The sequence below is a fragment of the Cetorhinus maximus genome, chromosome 7 (assembly GCF_964194155.1).
Source record: "Cetorhinus maximus chromosome 7, sCetMax3.hap1.1, whole genome shotgun sequence".
NCBI lineage: Eukaryota > Metazoa > Chordata > Chondrichthyes > Lamniformes > Cetorhinidae > Cetorhinus > Cetorhinus maximus.
Genome location: NC_135885.1, coordinates 32,458,615 through 32,479,776, shown reverse-complemented (window position 1 = coordinate 32,479,776; position 21,162 = coordinate 32,458,615). Strand labels below are relative to the sequence as shown.

General features: G+C 40.6%; 1 protein-coding gene across 10 annotated transcripts in view; it reads right to left on the bottom strand.

Annotated features, from left to right (window-relative positions):
* The window catches only part of supt20 (SPT20 homolog, SAGA complex component), an 89,858-nt gene that overhangs the window by 28,648 nt on the left and 40,048 nt on the right, over positions 1–21,162 (bottom strand). For all 10 annotated transcript variants that reach the window (XM_078545290.1, XM_078545291.1, XM_078545292.1 and 7 more), the window contains exons 18-19: positions 16,877–17,038; positions 7,604–7,916 (exon numbers count right to left, since the gene is read on the bottom strand). In XM_078545290.1, the coding sequence (XP_078401416.1) occupies positions 7,604–7,916; positions 16,877–17,038 (475 nt within the window). The remainder of the gene's footprint in view (positions 1–7,603; positions 7,917–16,876; positions 17,039–21,162) is intronic.

The following is a 21,162-nucleotide window of genomic DNA, read 5'->3' as shown; positions in this document are numbered from 1 at the left end:
AGGGGAAAAAACAAATATATTATCCATATGTTCCTGATTTATTTTAGTTATTAGGCCACTTCTTACAGCATCAGTTGTAACTAAAAGGTTTAAAGTAAACATGCTAGAATTATTGTAAAGCTGCAGAATCATGAAATTACAAACCTAATATGGTTACAGAAAATAAATCAAGGCAGGCACAGACTTAATAAAAATAAGTCAGGGAAAAGATCTTGTGTAAAAGCTGACCAAACAGTCCAAGTGTCATCACAATGTCGGGTAGCAGTTGCAAAGGCAAGCAAAAATGTTAAAACGTGAAATTAGAACCACAGAATGCCACACCAAGAAAGAAGAAACATTTAAAAAATATGACTGAGACTGCACATGGAGTACTGTGTCTACTTGTAATCATTCAGAAAAGAAATAAAGAGAAGTGTAAGGATTCAGGGAAGGCAACAAAATTAACCCAAATTTCAGATAGATCTTTGGATTTATTTTCTCTTTAAACAATAGTGGGCTAGCAATTTCTATCAACAATAATTTCAAAACTCTCAAAACAGATTCCAAGCCTCAACTGATTTTAATTGTATTGCCAAATTATATTCTAAAATGACCACGTGCCATAGCCAAGTATGGCATTTTATTTAACATGGGCAATTTAAAAATATTTTTAAAAGTATGCAGGTATTAATTATTGACTTTAAATGATAAGAAAATTTAAGTATATAATGTACAGCAGTATATCCATAATAATTAGAAAGAGCAGCTCATTCTTTTATAAATTAATTTTCTTTCTCCATGGAGATTCACTATTTCAGTCTCTAGCGACTTCTGCAGTCATTGTGATGTTGGAGGTTAGAGAGAACTGATGTATCTTGGCCTGTTAATTGGAAGTCGGGGCCTGGATGTCAATCTGGAAGCTTCGTACTGCATAAAGTTTGTGTTAGATGTGTACTGTTGTGCCCACAGTTGATATGCAGATCAAATGCTTTCAGATAGACATAAAGGTCTGTTTAAAGTACAAACATCCATTTAAGTGAAATTAGCTGCACCCTTAATCTACATCAGTGGAACAGCTCTGGGTGAGAATGGAGGTTAGAATGTTAAGTCTCTGATAGTAAAACTATTTACCAACATGTTTCAAGAGATAAGTACTTTAAAAAAGGTAAAAATGTATAATACAAACACATACAGAGGAGAGTACTTAATACTGGAAACACACTTCCTGGGCTCTCCTTTTCCTTCAAGACAAAATGAACTCAAAATATTCATTTCTAGTTACAATTCCAGTTTTAACATTAATGATAAAATGCAATGGCAGCTATGCAAATTTAAAAAGCTATCCCTCAGTGAGCAGCTATTACCAATCTGATGGGAAAAAGATTTAACTGATTCACTTGTTCAAAAAGTTGATAGTTTGGAAAAGTTTTACATTAGAAAGGGTTAAAGAATAGTGATAAATTATTTATTTCTGATAAGGGCTTTTCAATATGCCACAACAGATAGTTGAGTTTTGTTCTTGTAATGCATGAATAAACAACAGAAATATACTTTCATTATATTGTACCCTTTGCTGTATGACTTGTTACAGTGTACTCTAACTCTTCAAAATCAATTTGGTCTGAACACTTGAGAACTGTTAGGAAATAGGAAGAAAAAAAATCTAATATCTTCCTTTAAGTTTTTAAAAAGTAACATTTCTTCAATTAAAATTATTCATAGAACAATACAATCTATGTGTAACAGTATTAGTGTACAATTAAACTAATTGTCACACATTCAGGGGGCTGGGAAAATTTTCAGATAAGATTAATTTTGTCCACTTTGTATGTCTGCCATCATTTCCTTGAATAAAGATTTATCTATATAGTGCCACTGAAGAATATCACCTAAATGAAGTCAGTTTAAGAATCTACTGATATAAATGGAGCAATTCATCATTCCTTTACCATATGGAATAACACATGGAATGACAACTGTTTTTGAGAAGGCAAGAATACAGATCATTATATTATGGAAAATGTTTCTTTTTAATAAGGTGGCTGCACAAGATAAGCAATTGAACTTCCTTCTTCAATCAGCATCCTTTTCATACTTCAAGGGTCTAATCCCATAGAGGCAACAATTTGAAATTACTTATTTTAAATTATCTGTTAATTTGAATGTAGATTGTGAAATGACATGAAAAAAACTTGGTTGTTTTATTATAATTGCTTGAGATAGATGATTGGATAATACATCTTTTTCACAAGCAAAAGATCACTGAATTAATAGGAGCAGACAGTGCTACTCAGGAGGAAGAATGTGTTTTTCCTGGTTTAGGTTAAATACCTGAAGTAAAATTAAACTGTCAAACTGCAGGCCCACCTTGAAAGTTAAATTCAGTGTTCTGGAATAGCATGATACAGGCTGCAGCTCAGCACATGATGTCCAAAAGAAGATTATTGACCTTAGCCCAGGAAACAATCATTGGCTTTAGGGAAAAATTCAAGATGGCCAAAGCACAGTGATTGAATGATCAATGTCAGATGGTAGGATGGAGAGCCCGGGTAGAAGGTAAACAAAATTGCTCAGAAAGTGTAAAATGGGTAAAGAGGTCACTGAGTGTTTTGAAAACTAATACAAGAAACTGAACAACAAAAAAAAAGCAAGATACTATGCATGCTGGAAATCTGAAATACAAAAAAAACTGGAAAACACTTAGATCAGGCAGCCTCTGAGGAGGTTGGATGAAATTTCTGACGACCTGAAATATTAACTGTCTTTCTCTCTCCACAGATGCTGCTGCATGATCTGCCAAGTGTTTCCCAGTATTTTCTATTTTTTAATTGTAAGGGACTGAATTTGATTCACTGGTGCACAGAGAGCTAGTAGTTCAACAAGGGTGGAATAACTGTTGGGCAAAAGAGAATATGGACCAGATGGACTTTTGGTTATGCAAAAGGTGCACACAGTTTGAACAAGAAGTTTTTTTTCATTTGTTCATGGGATGTGAGTGTCACTGGCTGGGCCAGCATTTATTGCCCATCCCTAATTGCCCTTGTTTAGAGGGCATTTGAGAGACAACCACATTGCTGTGGGTCGGGGGTCACATGTCGGCCAGGCCAGGTAAGGACAGATTTCCTTCCCTAAAGGACATAGTGAATCAGATGCGTATTTACTACAATCGGCAATGGTTTCATGTTCATCATCAGACTTTTAATTCCAGATTTTTATTGAATTCAAATTCCACCATCTGCCGTGGTGGGATTCAAACCCAGGTCCCCATTACCCTGGATCTCTGGATTACCAGTCCAATGACAGTACCACTATGCCGCCACCTCCGCAGCAAGTCAATTCAAGGTGAAGGTGTGAATTGGAGCTTCAGCAACAGTGAGGCAAAAGTGAAAGCGCAACAAGGAAACTGAAGGAGTATGGTCATAGCAAGGGGAAGGACCTGAATTATAGAGTTCAGCCAGCACTGAGCTGGGCATTGTGGCTACACTTCACCAAAATTAGCCAAAGAGGGCAGCCATGGAAATTGACAAACATATTTTAGAAAACTTAACAGAGCACTGCAAGAAGCCTTCATGTGCTGACAGAAGTGAAAAAATACTACTCTTGGTTTTGCAAAAGTTAAGATGAAGGACATTAATTAAAGGAACCAATGGAGTCATTGCGAGTGGTGAACAGGTAACATATAGGTAAGCTGACTTCTTGATCATGTCACCAAGGGTAGCTTTTTAATGAAGGAATGGAGACCTAGGACACACTGCAAGTGACCATGTGGATATGGCAGGAAAAGCAGTTGTTGTGGTTAAATTAAAGTAGAAATGGAAGAGAATGGTGCTGTGGAGCTGGATCATGGAGAAGAGGTAGTTAGCAGGGAGTGATCAGTAATGTCAAAGGTAACAAAGAGACAAAGGGTTACAAAAAGGGAGCTTCAGTCACATCAAATGTCATTGAGAACTTGGATCAGAGCATCTAGTGCTGTGCAAAAAACTAAACTTTGAGATGTTATTGGCAAATATGAGTTCACGAAGTGGAAGTTGAGTAATTCAGCTACATTGGGATTACATCAAGAAAGCAAGTGGTGGGTTTCATGGAGAAGAAAAGTTTGATGGTTTCTGTGGGAGATGGAGCACAGGCTGTCAAATGAGGGGGGTGGTGGAGAAAGAGAGCTCTTTTAGGATGATTGGTAGGAGTATATCAGAACACACAAATTAGGAGTAGGCCATTCAGCCCCTTGAGCCTTTTGATAAGATCATGGCTGATCTGATTGTGGCCTCTACTCTCCGGTCTACCCACTAGTCTTTAAGTATTTAGAGGCAAGGGAAAAGCCAGAGGAGAGAAGTAGCCATGGAGAGCCTCTATGTTTGACATGAAGTGCACAAGCTTCTATCAAAGTTCTTCAATAAGACCCTGGAGTAAGAGGAATCACTTGCAAAAGTGGAGGCGTGACTGGAGATAGTTAACTACATAAGAACATAAGAAATAGGAAAAGGACTAGGCCATATGGACCCTCGAACCTGCTCTGCCATTCAATTTCATTATGGCTGATCTTCTGCCTCAACTCTGCCCTGTGAGATCAAAAATCTATCAATCAGTCTTGAATATACTCAATGACACAGCCCTCTGGGGTAGAGGATTCAAAATATTCACAACCCTCTGGAAGAAAGTTCTTCTCAGCTCAGTCCTAAATAATGATCCCTTATCCTGAGATTGTGACCCCATGTTCTAGATATCCCAGCCAGAGGAAACAACCTCTCATTGTCTATATCCTTTCAAGCTCCTTCAGAATTCTGTATGCTTCAATGAGATCATCTCTCATTCTTCTAAATTCCAGACCATACAGACCCAATTTAATCAACCTCTCATCGTAGCACAACCATCTCATCCCAGAAACCAATCTAGTTAACCTTTGCTGTATCACTTCCAAGGTAAGGATATCCTTCCGTAAGGCTCCAGGTGTGGTCTCACTAAAGTCCTACACAATTGCAGAAAGGCTTCCTTGTTCTTGTACTCTAGTCCCCTTGAAATAAAGGTAAACACGACATTTGCCTTCCTAATTGCTTGCTATAACTGCATAACTTTGTATTCTTTGTAAGAGCACGGGTACCCAAGTCTCTCTGAATATCAACATTTATAATTTTCACACCTTTAAAAAAAATTCTGCTTTTCTATTACCAAATGAATAACCTCACACTTCTCCACATTATACTCCATCTGCCAGCTTGTTTCCCACTCACTTAACTTGTCTACACGAGTCCTCCTCATAGCTTACATTACCACCCAGCTTTGTATCATCAGCTAATTGGAATATATTGCTTTCTGTCTCTTCATCTAAATCATTAATATAGATTATAAATAGCTGAGGCCGCAGCACCTATCCTTGCAACACGACTAAATACAGCCGGCCAACTCAAAAATGCCCCATTTATTCCTGCTCTCTGCCTCCTGTCCCTTGATTGATCCTCCAACCATGCTAATATATTATTCCCACTTCCATGAGCACTTACAGTTTTGGTCCCCTTATCTAAGGAAACATACTGGCATTGGAGGCAGTCCAGAAAAGGTTCACTAGGTTGATCCCGGGGATGGAGGGATTTTCTTATGAGGAGAGGTTGAGTCGGTTGGGCCTGTACTCATTGGAGTTTAGAAGAATGTGAAGTGACCTTATTGAAACATATAAGATTCTTAGGGGGCTTGACAGGGTAGATGCTGAGAGGTTGTTTCCCCTTGTGGGAGAGTCTAGGACCAGAGGGCATAATATTAGAGTAAGGGGGTGCCCATCTAAAACAGAGATTTATATGGGTTTCAGCAAAGCCTTTGACAAGGTCCCACATGGGAGACTTATAAAGAAGGCAAATGCACATGGGATACAGGGTAATTTGATAAGGTGGATTCAAAATTGGCTTAGTTGTGGGAGACAGAGGGTGATGACAGAAGGCTGCTTTAATGACTGGAAGCCCGTGTCCAGTGGCATACCACAGGGCTGGGTCCCCTATTACTCGTCATTTATGTAAATGACATAGGTGGGGGGTAGGATTAGTAAGTTTGCGGATGACACAAATATTGGCCGGGTGGTTAACAGTGAGGTTGAGTGTCTTGGGCTACAGGAAGATATAGATGGGATGATCAAATGGGCAGATAAGTGGCAGATGGAATTTAACCCTGAAAACACTTTGGAAGAAGTAATTTGACAAGGAAGTATTCAATGAACAGCATGACACTAGGAAGTTCTGAGGAACAAAGGAACCTTGGCGTGTGTGTCCACAGATCTCTGAAGGCGGAGGGGCATGTTAATGGGGTGAAAAAGGCATATGGGACACTTGCCTTTATCAATCGAGGCACAGATTACAAAGTAGGGGGGTCATGTTGGAGTTGTATAGAACCTTGGTGAGGCCACAGTTAGAGCACTGTGTGCAGTTCTGGTTGCCACATTATAGGATGGATGTGATTGCACTAGAGCGGGTGCAGAGGAGATTCACCAGCATTTTCCCTAGGATGAAACATTTAAGTTATGAAGAGAGGTTGGATAGACTTGAGTTGTTTTCGTTAGAGCAGAGAAGACTGAGGGGCGACCTGATCGAGGTGTACAAGATTATGAGGGGCATGGACAGGGTGGATAGGGAGCAGCTGTTCCCCTTAGTTGAAGGGTCAGTCATGAGGGGACACAAGTTCAAGGTGAGGGGCAAGAGGTTTAGGGGGGATGTGAGGAAAAACTTTTTTACCCAGAGGGTGGGGACGGTCTGGAATGCGCTGCCTGGGAGGGTGGTGGACGCGGGTTGCCTCACACCCTTTAAAAGGTACCTGGATGAGCACTTGGCACGTCATAACATTCAAGGCTATGGGCCAAGTGTTGGTAAATGGGATTAGGTAGGTCGGTCAGGTGTTTCTCACGTGTCGGTGCAGACTCGATGGGCCAAAGGGCCTCTTCTGCACTGTGTGATTCTGTGATTCTGAGATGAGGAGCAATTTCTCCTCTCAGAAGGTAGTCAATCTGTGGAATTCTTTACCGCAGAGGGCTGTAGAGGCTGGGTCATTAAGTATATTCAAGGCTGAGATAAACATATTTTTAATCAGTAAGGGAATTAAGGGTTATGGGGAAAAGGCAGGAAAATGGAGTTGAGGATTATCAGGTCAGCCATGGTATAGTTGAAAGATGGGGCAAACTCAATGGGCCGAACAGCCTACTTCTGCTCCTACGTCTTATGGTCACATACACTTGGAAAACTAAAACTTTCTTTACATTTTTCAAGTCACAAAATCTCTTCAACAAGTAAAACAAAGTGAAATAAACAGGCTTTAGGAAAACTTTAAAACAAACTTACGCAGAATCACAGTAAATACTACAATAAGAAGGTAGAGTAGCATAGAAGAGAGATGTGATATGGCTACCATCTGTCGTAAAGGCATCAAAAGTGATGGTATTTCACTGGCAACCTGGATTTACTCCTGTGATACATGAACAATGCTGAATATAGAAGCTGATTATATGGTGCTGAACCAGAATCTGTTGTCAGAGTCAGCAACAAAAATCCACAGTATTGAATCAAAGTAAAAATACACTTCAATTTTATAAGATTAATACATCCAATTAAAATGATTTGATAGGTTTAAAAAGATTTAGAAATATTCTTACCAAACAGAGCCCACTACATTGATGAAGTTGAGACCCGCTGGGTTTGTCATCACCTGGGTGGATGAACTCCCTGTTGTAATGGAAGTTACCATACTGGAAAGAGGTATGGTCATTACTGGCAGAGCTTGACTGAGAGCCATCTGCTGTTGGGCAAAAGGGGTTAAAAGGGTCTGCGGATTGAGGCCTGATTCTTGTGTAGAAGGAGTAGCTGTGGGAGTGGCTGTAGATGCTGGGGTTTGGACATCACAAGGGTGTGGAGTTGATGAAGGGGTGTTGGTTGGTGTGGGGGTAGATGGCTTGGGTGTCCCAGATCCTGCTCATTAAGAAAACAAAAAGTGCCACGTTATTACTTTAAAACCGATGTAGAGGTTTTCTGTAAAACTGTCCAAAAGGAAACACTTAAGGTTATTGCCGAGGGGAAAAAAAATAGTTCACACAAGTAAACAGAAATGGTGACTTGCAATTGTATAGATTTCAAGGTCACCTGTAAACTGTAAATCAAGTCACTCTCCATCCATTTAGTTTGAATGATATAATAACTTCACACATTGTAGTTGCAGTATACAGCTAGGAAAACTAGACTTTGAAGAAATCTTCCACTGCTTGAATAGTTAATGGAAAAATACATCAGGTATAAATCAGTAACTTCAAAATATCATATATAGATCAGTAACTGCACACTGCAGTGGTTCAAGAAGGAAGCTCACCACCACCTTCTCAAGGGTAATTAGGGATGGGCAATAAATGTTGGCCTAGCCAGTGATGCCCACATCCCATGAACGAATAAAATAACTTTTAAGCTTTGCCTATATACATCAAAATAGTTAAATATCTAATAGAGAGCATGTGATTTTGTACAATTAAATGGTTTAATATCACATCCTAGCCATACATGGAATAATGAACTGTTGGGATGAATTAGACTTTTAGGCAGTTCTAAGTGTAATAATCTTGCAGTTAATACATAAGTTGCAGTTGTCATGCATGCAAAAGAAACAAATTGTCTTATGTGCAACCATTGATAACTTTCAGAGATTGTAAAATTAATATACTTTTGCAGATTACTGAAGTTTGAGAACAACTTGTACCAATGATAAGGACGCATCTTTAACAATAGTTGCACTTCTATCAAGTGTCTTAAAGCTCTTCCAACAAGGTTATCTTTGAAGCGTAAAAACTGTATGAAGTCAAATTATATCTTAGAACACAGTCTAACATGCAAAGTTTGCAAACAAAGCTTGTTTAATAAACAGCAAAAGATCAACTTGGGAGTCCACAAATAAAAGACGTGAACAGAAATTTGAACTTGTACCATGTGAACGCTAAGTGAAGGAGAACACGCGTTATATTAATTTCAGTACTCCTTTTATCAAATAGGGAGCTCAGTGAGGTCTCCTTCACATTCCACACAGTGACAAAGAAGCAAATTTGTTCTATGTAGTCAGAAACTATGTAGGAGTTTTTGAAACAGCTAATGGGGTAGAAAAATCTTGCAAACCCGAAAGTTCTAATCCATATGATAATCTGCAAGGAGACCCTAATCAGGAGGAGCTGATGGGACACTACCTTATATTAAAGCTATTAAGTTTAGGTTCAAGAACATCAACTTAGCCCTTTTATATGCATAGGTGGTTGTTTTGAAGTGCTGTGTCCATGGATTCAATTTCAGAAGAAAGGTTTTAAAAGGGAATTGTACATGCAATATATATAAAATTAATGCAATTTTCTTTCTCTGTGTATTGTTACGGCGCATAAACTTTGATATCCAACTGAATCCTATACTTTGATTTGGTTTCACTTGTCTCCCATCCTGTAGTTATAGCACTCTTAAATGCTCCTCAGGCAATCACTGGCCTCATGTACTACTCCAATGAAGCTTGAGACAATCTTTTTTACCTAGGTACTTTCTAACCTTTTGGTACAAAGACTGATTCCAGAAACTTCCCTCTGACATGTCTTCCTTCTTCCTTAACCGAAGTTTTCCACCTATGGTAGTAGACAGGGCCCTCAACCATGTCCGGCCGATCTCCCGCGTATCTGCCTTCACACCTTCCTCTCCCTCCCAGAAGCATGATAGGGTCCCCCTTGTCCTCACTTATCACCCCACCAGCCTCCGCGTTCAAAGGATCATCCTCCGCCATTTCCGCCAACTCCAGCTTGATGCCACCACCAAACACATCTTCTCTTCACCCCCCCCGGCGGCTTTCCGTAGGGATCGTTCCCTCCGGGACACCCTGGTCCACTCTTCCATCACCCCCTACACCTCAACCCCGTCCCATGGCACCTTCCCATGCAACTGCAGAAGGTGCAACCTCCTCACTGTCCAAGGGCCCAAACACTCCTTTCAAGTGAAGCAGCGCTTCATTTGCACTTCCCTCAATTTAGTCTACTGCATTCGCTGCTCCCAATGCGGTCTCCTCTACATTAGAGAGACCAAACGCAGACTGGGTGACTGCTTTGCGGAACACCTACGGTCTGTCCGCAAGCATGACCCAGACCTCCCTGTCGCTTGCCATTTCAACACACCACCCTGCTCTCATGCCCACATGTCTGTCTTTGGCCTGCTGCAATGTTCCAGTGAAGCTCAACGCAAACTGGAGGAACAGCACCTCATCTTCCAACTAGGCACTTTACAGTCTTCTGGACTTAAAATGTTGAGTTCAACAATTTCAGATCATGAACTCTCTCCTCCATCCCCACTCCCTTTCCGATCCCACTTTTTTCAATAATTTATAATTTTTTTACAACTATATTTTTTTCTTTCCCCTCCTATTTTTAAATTTATTTCGATCTATTGTTTCATCTCCACCTTTTAGCCCATTTCGAACCCTTCCCCCACCCCACCCACACTAGGGCCATTTGCCACTAGCTTGCTTCCCTTAATGTTCCCATTAGCACATCCTTTAGATAATATCACCCCTTTGTCCTTTTGTTTATGGCATCTTTGGCAGTCTCTTCTTGGCCTCCACCTATCACTGTCCCCCTATCGAGCTCTCCTGTCCCACCCCCTTCTACCAATTTATATTTCATCTCATTTCTATATGTCTTAGTTCTGAAGAAGGGTCATAAGGACTCGAAACGTCAACTGTATCCCTCTCCGCAGATGCTGTCAGACCTGCTGAGTTTTTCCAGGTGATTTTGTTTTTGTTCCAGAAACTTCATACTTCAGTTACATCTTCAATTTCAAACCTGCTTTGATATATAAATAATTCTTACTGAAATTTTCCATCCCTGGCACTTTTTTTGCATTTCCCATGCCACCTATTTCCTGAGCTATTTATAAGCCCTTTATTTCTTTAATATTTAATGTTTTCATCCATTTCTTGACTAAGATCATCTGTTACACTACTGGATTCATGATTTCTCTGAGTTCATGTGCCCTTTTGTAATAGAGGTACTTTCCTCTTGTGCGGTGGTCAAACTTGAAGACTATTATATTGTTTGTTTGGTTTGTCCAAATTTGTAAATCAAGTAGATCAACTTTATCAAAGCTTGCCTTTAGTGCCCACCATAAAGAATTTAGCCAGAATGGTTGAAGGCCTTCAAGACAAAGATCTCCACAAGGCATAAATTCCCCAAACTTCAATTTAATAATTATTAAGAAAAAAAAAAACACTTGCATTTATATAGCGTCTTTCATGACCAGTGGACATCCCAAAGCATTTTACAGTCAATGAAGTACTTTTGAAGAGAAGTCACTGTAGTAATGTAGGATAAGGAACAAATTTGCACATAGCAAGTTCCTACAAAGAAGGGTGAGATGACCAGATCATCTTTATTTTTGTTATGTTGATTGAAGGGTAAACATTGGCCCGGACACTGGGGATAACTTCCCTCTCTTCTTTGAAATAGTGCCATGGAATCTTTTATGTCCATCTGAGAAGACAGACAGGGCCTCAGTTCAGCGCTTCACCCAAAGGCACCTCCAGCAGTGCAGTGCTTCCTCAGCATAGCTAGCCTTGATTTTTGTGCTCAAGTCCTGGAGTGGGACTTGAATCCACAGCCTTCTGACTTAGAGGTGAGGCTACTGAAATACTTAGCTCCAGTAGATATTTTAGTGATTTACCATTACTAATGCACTTTATAAGGAACTCTTCAGACAGTGATCATCAGTTTATTTGGATTATGAGCACCACAAACATGGGATTTGAAAATAATCCCACTGATTTCTTCAAATCTTCAATATGAAGAGGGTAGAAGTAGTGTAAAATTATTTACACAACAAATCAAAAACAGGATTTAAAAAAATAAGTTTGCAGAAGCAGATTAAACAACTCCCAGGAAAGGAAAAAAATGTTTTCCCCAAGGATGTTAGGAGGGAAAGACGTCGTAAGGTTCTGCAAGAATGATGCACTATATTAAGTAGTAAATAATAACTGTCATAATTTATATTACACTTTACCACAGATAACTAGTGTGGCAATTTTAGCACAGATAGGCCAGCCTACTCTGCAAAAGTAAGGTACTTATGCTTGGAGAAATTGTGGTTACTTTTTGTGCTCTATAGATGCCCTGCAGGATCACTTAGCAAATTTTGAAAAGTGGCTGTTTCTCCTGAAAGGTTCCTTTTGACTACTGGCAGTGGAGAGGTTAACGCATTCGATACTGGTCAGGTTCTTTTTGGAGATAGGGAATCTAATCCTCTGATGTCAATCCTAATAAACACAACAAACAATCCCATCTCCCTAAGGTTCTTACATTGTCCACATAATAAGACCATTTACTAACCATATTGCAAAGTAGTACAGAAAAGGAAGGTCACTTAGTAATGCCGGACCATCCTTCAATATAATCTATGGTCCCACTATCCATAGCATCCTACACATGCTCATTCTTGAACCTTAGTATTGAGGAAAAATTGAGGATCTTCTTTTAACCTAAATTTAATTAATCCCAATTAACAAATAAGTCCCATTCATTAAACAGAAATCACATTTTTCATCTTTGGAGTATCTCTACTATTTTACAGATTTTATACTTGCACAAGGCAATTTAGCTACACAGCACAAGAATTCTTGTCAATCTACAGTTCTAGGTGAGCAATTTGAGGTGTAGCTGTAAATGAAGGCATGGTCATCTTGTAAAAAGTGTGCAGCATGTTCATATTGCACTGTATCTATTCCATTTGTTGCACAATAAGTGTGACAAGTAAATTGAATAAGTAAATCATCATATCCAAGCTTGCACCCATCTATAGTCTGATAAGAGTTCCCCACAAGTAGAAGGATAAGTTACAGTTAATATAGCAAGCAGGGTATATATGACATTGCATCCAATGCTTTTTATTCTGTTTATATCACATTTTAGGTAATTAAAGTGGTACAAGACATAAATTTTAATTATTGTGAAGTAAAATGAGGTACAAATTGCAGAGTGCATCAGTTATGATGTCATCTTGAAATAATATTAAAAATCTATAGTGAAGATGGTATTAACATATATGATATAAACTGTACCAAAATTGTCCTTAACTGTTCTTTAGGATTGCTTACTGGACTGAGTACTAGGTTTCTTGTAAGGTTATAGAAAGGAAATTTGCAGTAAAAGAATATAATTATATAATTTTAGATTGCTTTAAATTTCCAGGATTAAACTCAACTTCCCCAGTAGATTTCTTGATTTAATGATCACTCCAGTTGTCAGTGCACTTATATTTTTACTTAAAAGTTTACTTCAAAATAAAGCTTAAAAATTCTTAGTAAGTAACTTTTAGAAATCTTTATCCGCATCATCTTGAACTGCACAACTATCCTACTAAATATACATTTAAGAAACCCTATGTTGTTTGGTCTGGAATTCTCTTAAAGCAGTGGGCAATCTCTTGTGACTGCCCTGACTTGGGTGCCCTGCTAACCATGACCTGTGAAATAGAATCAAGTATATAATATATGTTGTATATCAAATCATTTCTAGCTTAAAATATACAAAGTCTCTACATTCTATTTGAAACCAACTCATGCCCCTAAGTGGATGTAGTGTTTAATCTTAAAATTAATATGATCCTCTACCATCTACCAAAATTCCTTTTTATTGTTAAGTTTACCTGTCTCACCAATGTCTCGAGGCTGACTTTATGGTTGGGACTTGGTGTGGACTCATGTAGAGTGAGCTGGATTCAAGACATTAACACAGCTTGAATTGTAAGACACCAAAGGATTGGATTTGTATAGACTGATACTCATGGCACTGGCAATGCAAAGTTTATCTTTTACAAGAAAAATGATCATCCTTAAAATATTTTAGAAGATTCAACCACTGGACACTTATGGCAATGTTGCTTCTGATTTTACTGTGTGTAAATCTCTTCACACAAATTCCAAAATTCAAAGATGCTGGAATTGCTTTGCTCTAAAGAAGGGTTAAATGGTTATCTGCATGTACCCTCAGTGATTCGAGTATAAAGGTTAAGAATAAATTGTATCGGGGGAAAACATGGTGTTTTCAGCTCAGCTAGAGAAGTAAACTCAGCATCGCTAAGGGCAGGCACACACTGGATGTCAGCAAATTAACATGCATTTATATCAATACATATATAGGGTCTATGACAATTCAATAACGTGCATTGTACCTGCACGTATCATAAAATTATAAAAAAATTGTCCCTTGGGTAATTTTTTCAACAAGCGTCGCCTGTATTTTCACAAAGGTACTCTCAAGTATTGGTTATTTCTCGGTTTTAAGTTGCTTTTTCAGTTAACTGAAAAGCTCTATTGTAAAGGTGATGCAGTTATTACAATGGTGTGAAAGTAGTGACTTACAAAGAATCACTGAAGCAGCAATGTAGTAATGAACAAAAATCATTGCTACAAAATATTTACATTGAAATATATCACAATATGTATTAGCACTTTTCATGTCTAAACACTGCAAAGCACTGTACAGTGAAATACTTGTTGAAGTGCAGTGATTGTTATATGGTCAAACATGGCAGCCATTCTGTGCCAGCAACATTCCACAAACAGCCATGTCTGTTTTAGCTCGTACTAATTGAGGGTGTAATAGTGATCAGCTCTTCTCCAAATAGTACTGCAGAACCTTTAACATCCATCTGAACCACCAGGTCAGGTAGATAGAACCTGTGTTTAACATGTTATCATAAACAGACAATACATCACTCCTCAGACCTTCACTGTAGTTTTCATCTAGTAGATTACTTGTTCAAGTAGTGTTGTGGGGTGAAATACTCAAGTGGTGTTGTGGGGTGATTCTACAAGCAAAATTGCTACCAATTAATTCAAGCATCAAGTCCTATTCATCCATCGCCACTTTGCTCACTGATTGACATCGGATCTTGGTCCGGCAATACATAATTTTTAAAGTTCTCCTCTTCATTTCAAATTTCCATGACCTTACCCCCTCACCATCTCTGTAACCTCCTTCTTCCCTACAGCCCTCTAATTTTGACCTCTTGTGCATCGCCGATATCATCACTTCATCACCGGTGGCTGTGCCTTCGTTGTCCCACGGTATTGGGAGTAATATATTAGCATGGATAGAGGATTGGCTATCTAACTGGAAACAGAGAGTTGGGATGGGTCATTTTCCAAAGGGATCAGTGCTGAGGCCACAACTATTTACAAACTATATTAATGGATGAAGGGACTGACTATATCATAGCCATGTTTGCTGACGACACAAGAAACAAGACACAAAAGATGAGAGCAATTTGTGAGGAGGACGCAGAGTCTACAGAGGGATATAGATGGGTTAAGTGAGTGGACAAAAAATTGGAAGATTAAGTATAATATGGGAAAATGTGAGGTTGTCCATTTTGGTGGGAAGAAGAGAAAAGTGGAATATTATTTAAAAGAAGGGAGGCTACACAATGCTGCTGTACACAGGGATCTGGATATCCTTGTACATGAATCACAAAAGTTAGCATGCAGGTATAGCAAGTAATTGGGAAGGCAAACAGGATGTTGGCAAAAAGGATGGAGAATAAAAGAATGGAAGTCTTGCTACAACTATACAGGGCACTGGTGAGACCACACCTAAATTACAGTGTAAAGTTTTGGCCACCTTAAGGAGGGACGTACTTGCATTGGATGCAGTTCAGAGAAGGTTCACCAAGTTGATTCTTGGGATGAAGGGGGTTGTCTTACGATGGAAGACTGAGCAGGCTGGGCCTATATTCGTTGCAGTTTAGAAGGATGAGAGATGATTGGATTCTGAAATGGCTTGACACGGTAGATGCTGAGAGGATGTTCCCCCTCATGGGGGAATCAAGAAATCTAGAACCAGGGGATGCAGTTTTAAAATAAGGGATCTCCCATTTAAGACGAGATGAAGAGGATTTTCTTCTTTCAAAGGGTCATTAATCTTTGGAATTCTCTGTCCCAGAGAGCTATGGGGATTGGGTTATTGAATATATTAAAGGTTGAGCTAGATAGGTTTTTGATTTACAAGGGAGTCAAGGATTATTGGCAGGTGAGGAGGAGGGTGGGGAGGAGCAGGCAGGAAAATGGAGTTAAGGCCACAATCAGGTCCGCAATGTTTTTGCTGAATGGCGGAGCAGGCTCAAGGGGCCAAATGGCCTACTCCTGCTCTTATATTTTATGTTCTCAAACCCTGAAGTTTCTTGCCTAAACACCTGTGCCTTTCTCTCCTCTTTAAAGATGCTCGTTTGAACATACGTCTTTGACCAAGCTTTTGCTTACCTGTCATATTATCTGCTTTTGTAGGCTGGAGTCAAATTTTATTTGATAGCACTACTGTGAAGCGCAAGTTTTACTATGTTAAAGGTGCTATATAAATGCAAGCTGTTGATATCTCTGGGCATATTATATATTTCTAATTCAAATTTCTATGCCATTTTATCATTTCTGAGGCTGATGTGTGATCTATTTTCTGCAGTAATAAAGTAATTTTACTTATCTTCTACCTTTGTTTTACAGAACTAGGCTATCTTAAGAGGTTAACAACTTAAGCATGTAAGCTCAAGTTTTGTAATTCTTTGAATTTACCACTGCCTTTTGTCATCAATTCTTTTATACATTCATTTTACACCAATGCTTGTAAAAGTCTCAAATTGTCAACCACAGCACTCATTTATTTTTACTTTGACTATTTTGAGTACACAGACATACAAAATGCTGTATTATACAATTATATACATCAAACTTAATTAAATTATACATTTAAATGTGGCACACATTCAACATTAATAGGTATTCTTAGGGAAAAGCCATACCAAGCAATTTAGCTTATTGACGTATGTGCACACCATTAACATAGTGAACTAGCCACAAATATGTTGCTAGTTATTCCACTCACTTTGTGACGAACCCACTGGAGACATGGCAGGTGGTGAGAGGATGTTCACTTGATTAAAATCCGTTGAATGTTTTCTAGACAAACTAGCACTTTTGGTGGTGGTAGGAGGGGGAGTTGTAGATTTCAGATGGCCACTTGGTTGCAATGGGCTAAAGACATTTCCTAAAATAGATCACAAATATACTTTAGTCCAACACTCTACTTAAAAAAAGCTTACTACTGAGCTCTGGGAAAACCAGGGTCTTAATTTTCCAATCCCCATATTTTCCTTTGTTCCTGTCTTAATCATCCTTCCTCAAGCATTCCTATGCACTATTCCCTCCTTATCAATCTCTTTTCCTATTTTCCATGTGGCTAAAGGTTAGGGACAAAGGAAATCTTTTGAACAGAAATAGGCAGTTTGATCCAAATTTGTTCCTTTACTAATTGATCACCAACTTATTTTAACTTCTTACTTAGCAATCTATCTTTACTTTCTCCAAAAACACATCTTCAAGAATACAACTGCCAGCATACTGTGGTAATTTGTTCTTTTTTCAAAGAAGCAACAGGCTTCTACTTAATGCAACCCCAACATTCTTGACAGCCAGGCCACTCAAATTAGGGAACACATATGAAGTAGGTCGCTTACAATTAATTTCATAAATAGCATCTTACTCCTGGGAGTTATTTTTTAACTTTTACAATTTCAAGCACAGACAGTAGTAATCCTTGGATCACTGACAATAAGTCGCCCTGATGAGGCACAACTGAGAAACTGGCAAGACAACTCACCTAAAAGAAACATTCCTGTTCTGACCTTTAAATATGTCTACGATGTGACTATGTGTATCTTTGTATTTTTGGGTTGAGCAACAGATACAAGCTTCAGGGAGTTGAGGACCACGAGGAGCTGGCACGAAAGAGGAGTTGAGGCCTGAGGCAGATCAGCCATGATCTGATTGAATGGCGGGGCAGGCTTGAGGGGCCGAATGGCCTACTCCTTCTCCTATTACTTATGTTCATATAACTAAAGGCCATTTAACTAATCAGAGAACATTTTTGATGTAGGTTTGCAACATGTCAAGTAGTGTTGCAAACTTACAAATTGAGAAAGAAAAACATTCTACTAAAACAGAAATGTAATCATTGGGTGGGATTTTCCCCTCATCGCACTAAGCGCGGCAGCAGGCATGAAAAACGACATTCTACCCACCAGATGCAATGGTGGGTTTTCGCGCCATATCATCCACTTCCCGCTGCAATAATTATGCACGCATGGGAAACACGCCGGATCATGGGCAGGTAGCCTCTGATTCACCCACCCTGCTGTGAGCTCACCACTTCCTCACTCTGGGCACCATATCTAAACGGCACCCATGCACAGCTTTGTCAATATCTACAGCTCAGGACTGCCACAGATGATACAGATGGACCTGAAAGGGAAGAGTACAGCTGTGCCTAAATTCAGTGACGCCTCCCTGGAACATCTGCTGGACACAGCTGAGGCCCACCACAATGTCCTCTACCCCACGATGGCCAGAGGAAGTCCACCAATCGCAACACACTGCTTTGGCAGGCGGTGGCAGCAGTGGTCAGTGCCAAAGCAGCACAGAAGAGGTTAGTCACCCAGTGCAGAAAGAGGATGAATGACCTTATCCGTGCCACCAGGGTAAGTCAACCATTTCATCACTCTCAACTTACACACTCACCAGCCCATCATACATTCACTGGCATCTCACATGCTGGCAGCTCAAGGGACATCATCACCACTCATACCCTCACACACACCTTCACATATCCATCTAGCCTCATATCCCCTGCAGTTCGTGTCCTCATCCCATTCATGCACTCGCCACCTACACATGGCAGGCATCCTTATCAAATGCAAAAATTGCTGGAAAAATTCAGCAGCATCTGCGGAGGGAAAGACAGAGTTAACGTTTCCAATCCGTATGACTCTTCTTTCAGATTCCCAGCATCCACAGTATAGTGCTTTTATCCTTATCAAATGCCCTCGCATGCGTTCTGCTCACCCTCTCTATCTGTCTTTATGTAGGACAAGCTTGTACACAAGCAAAAGGAGAGGGCTCAGAGACCAGGGGTCGAGTGGCTGAAATCAAGGTCCTCACTCCCTATGAGAATCGAGCCATCAAGCTGGCCGGAGGGGGCATGAACCGTGCCTGCACCAATGGCGAGGTGGGTACGCAAGTGAGCATCCTGCTCATCCCTCAGACAACCATACTGGGAGTGCATTGTCCTGTTTTAGAGTCGCCTGCCATGCACTAATTATCTCTCCTTTTTTTCATAGGCATCTATGGAAAGCGCCCAGGGGCATCCACAAGCTAGCCTCTTAGCTCCAACCCACATGAGACCTTGAATAAGGAACCAGAAGACAGCACCATACAAAACCCATCACGGCGCTCACCCACACCATCCAACATCGCAGAGACACACACCTCGGGGAGCATATTTCTAGAGCAGCCTTGGGATCACAATCTGGTCCACAACAGGCAGAGGCAGGGACGTCCGAGGTCGCCAGCACTCAGAGAACTGTTGGAGGCCAAGAATCTGTGGAGTCCGAGTCAGATGACGAGCCTCCAGGCTCGGTCATAATTCAGTTGGTGGAACTGCATCAACATTCATGAGAACGTCAGGAAGGGATGTCAGCTGCATTCCTCAGGTTGCAACGAATGATGGAGGAGTCAGTCTGTGTTCAGTCTCAGGTGATAGCGCCGACATGCCAATGCACCCAGGTCAACACTGGTTTGATGGCGGCTGCCATGGAGACCTTGGTCCAGGACATCGGTCCTGCACTGCTGCAGGAGCTGCACTCCATCACTGTAGCCATTGATGGCATCTTTCAAGGGCTACGAGGATGGGGGTGGGGCACCTAGATCTTACTCCAGCTGTCCCTTTTCCTCAAGAAGTCACAGGGGCCCTCGTGCACCCAGAGAGAGGATGACCAGCAGCTGAACACCGCAGGACCATCCATCCAGGTGGCTCTGGGACTGCCCAGCCAGGAGGGTGCACCTGCCCCACAGCAGGACCTCCAACACAGGCTGGAGCACTCCAGGTCTCAGCCCTCCAAAGGGCACCCGCAAAAGTCATTAGAACCAACAGGGTGCTGCAGTCAGCAGGCTGCCTTCACCTCCGCTGTGGATGTCGGGGAAACACCAGGATGTAACGGTAGGGTTAGGAAATGTAAAAAGATTTAGGAACACAATGGTGGCACAGGTATACAACGTGAATATAATGTTCACAAATGTGTATGCTTCCTTTTAATGATAAGCTTTGTTGCTGTCAATCAGGTGTGATACCATGGTCTCTCCTCCATTTATCGCAGACCTCTTTCATGGGCCTCTCATCTATGTAGTGTGCTTCCATATCACCACAGTGTATGCCCCTTTTTCAGATCATTCTCGACATCAGTGAGCCTCAACCTTAATGTTAAATGTGCTTGTGGAACGAACCCCATTCACATGCTTTGCAGGGTCATGTCTTGTTTATTCTTGGCTGTGTAAGATTGAGGCAGAGTTGTTCTCCTATCTTGTCTGTATTCCTGAAAGGTTAAGGTGTAGTGTACAAGGAGACATGTGTTTGGAGAAAGGTCATATATCATCCAATTCCATGTGCCCTGTGTCTTCCAGTAGGGTTTTCATGCTATGAGCCCATACTCAGGGCTTGTGTGCACTGCTGTCTGCCAATCACGTTTCCGACTTTCCGAGTACACATCTGCTAAACTGACCAATAAGTGGGAGGACTTTGCCCCCTCAAGGTGCTGAAGCTCTATCCTTCTCAGCCACGTTATTGCCGTGGCACTCGAACTGACAACCTTGAACGTTTCTCAACCTGTAATTGTCTGTACTGTGGCCACGAGACTCTCATCACAATGTTGGGATGCAGCACTGTGCGTCTCATCACCGAAGCACTCGCCAAGACGTGTGATGCTAATTGCAAATGGTGATTTTTGTTGGTCAATAGAGCCTTTGAGTATGCTCTGGAAGCACACATCGTAACTTTAGGCAATGTTGAGGGGAGCAATGGGGTAGGAGCGAGGATGTACTGAAGCAGAAATTTGCTCTTTATTAGCAACAACTCGTGACCTTGAGGGCTTCGTGGTGTCTGAGAATTTTGGAGTTCGCAAGGGCCAGGGCTGGCCATGAGGGCACAATGTATGTCTTAAAGAAGAATCATTTTAATGCCTGGCATGCAAGTGGTTGAAACAGTCAACCTCAGGTGGTCCACATGCATAGTAAGGCGAGGATAAAAGCGGGCCAGCATCCCTAACTGAGCGTGCCAGATGT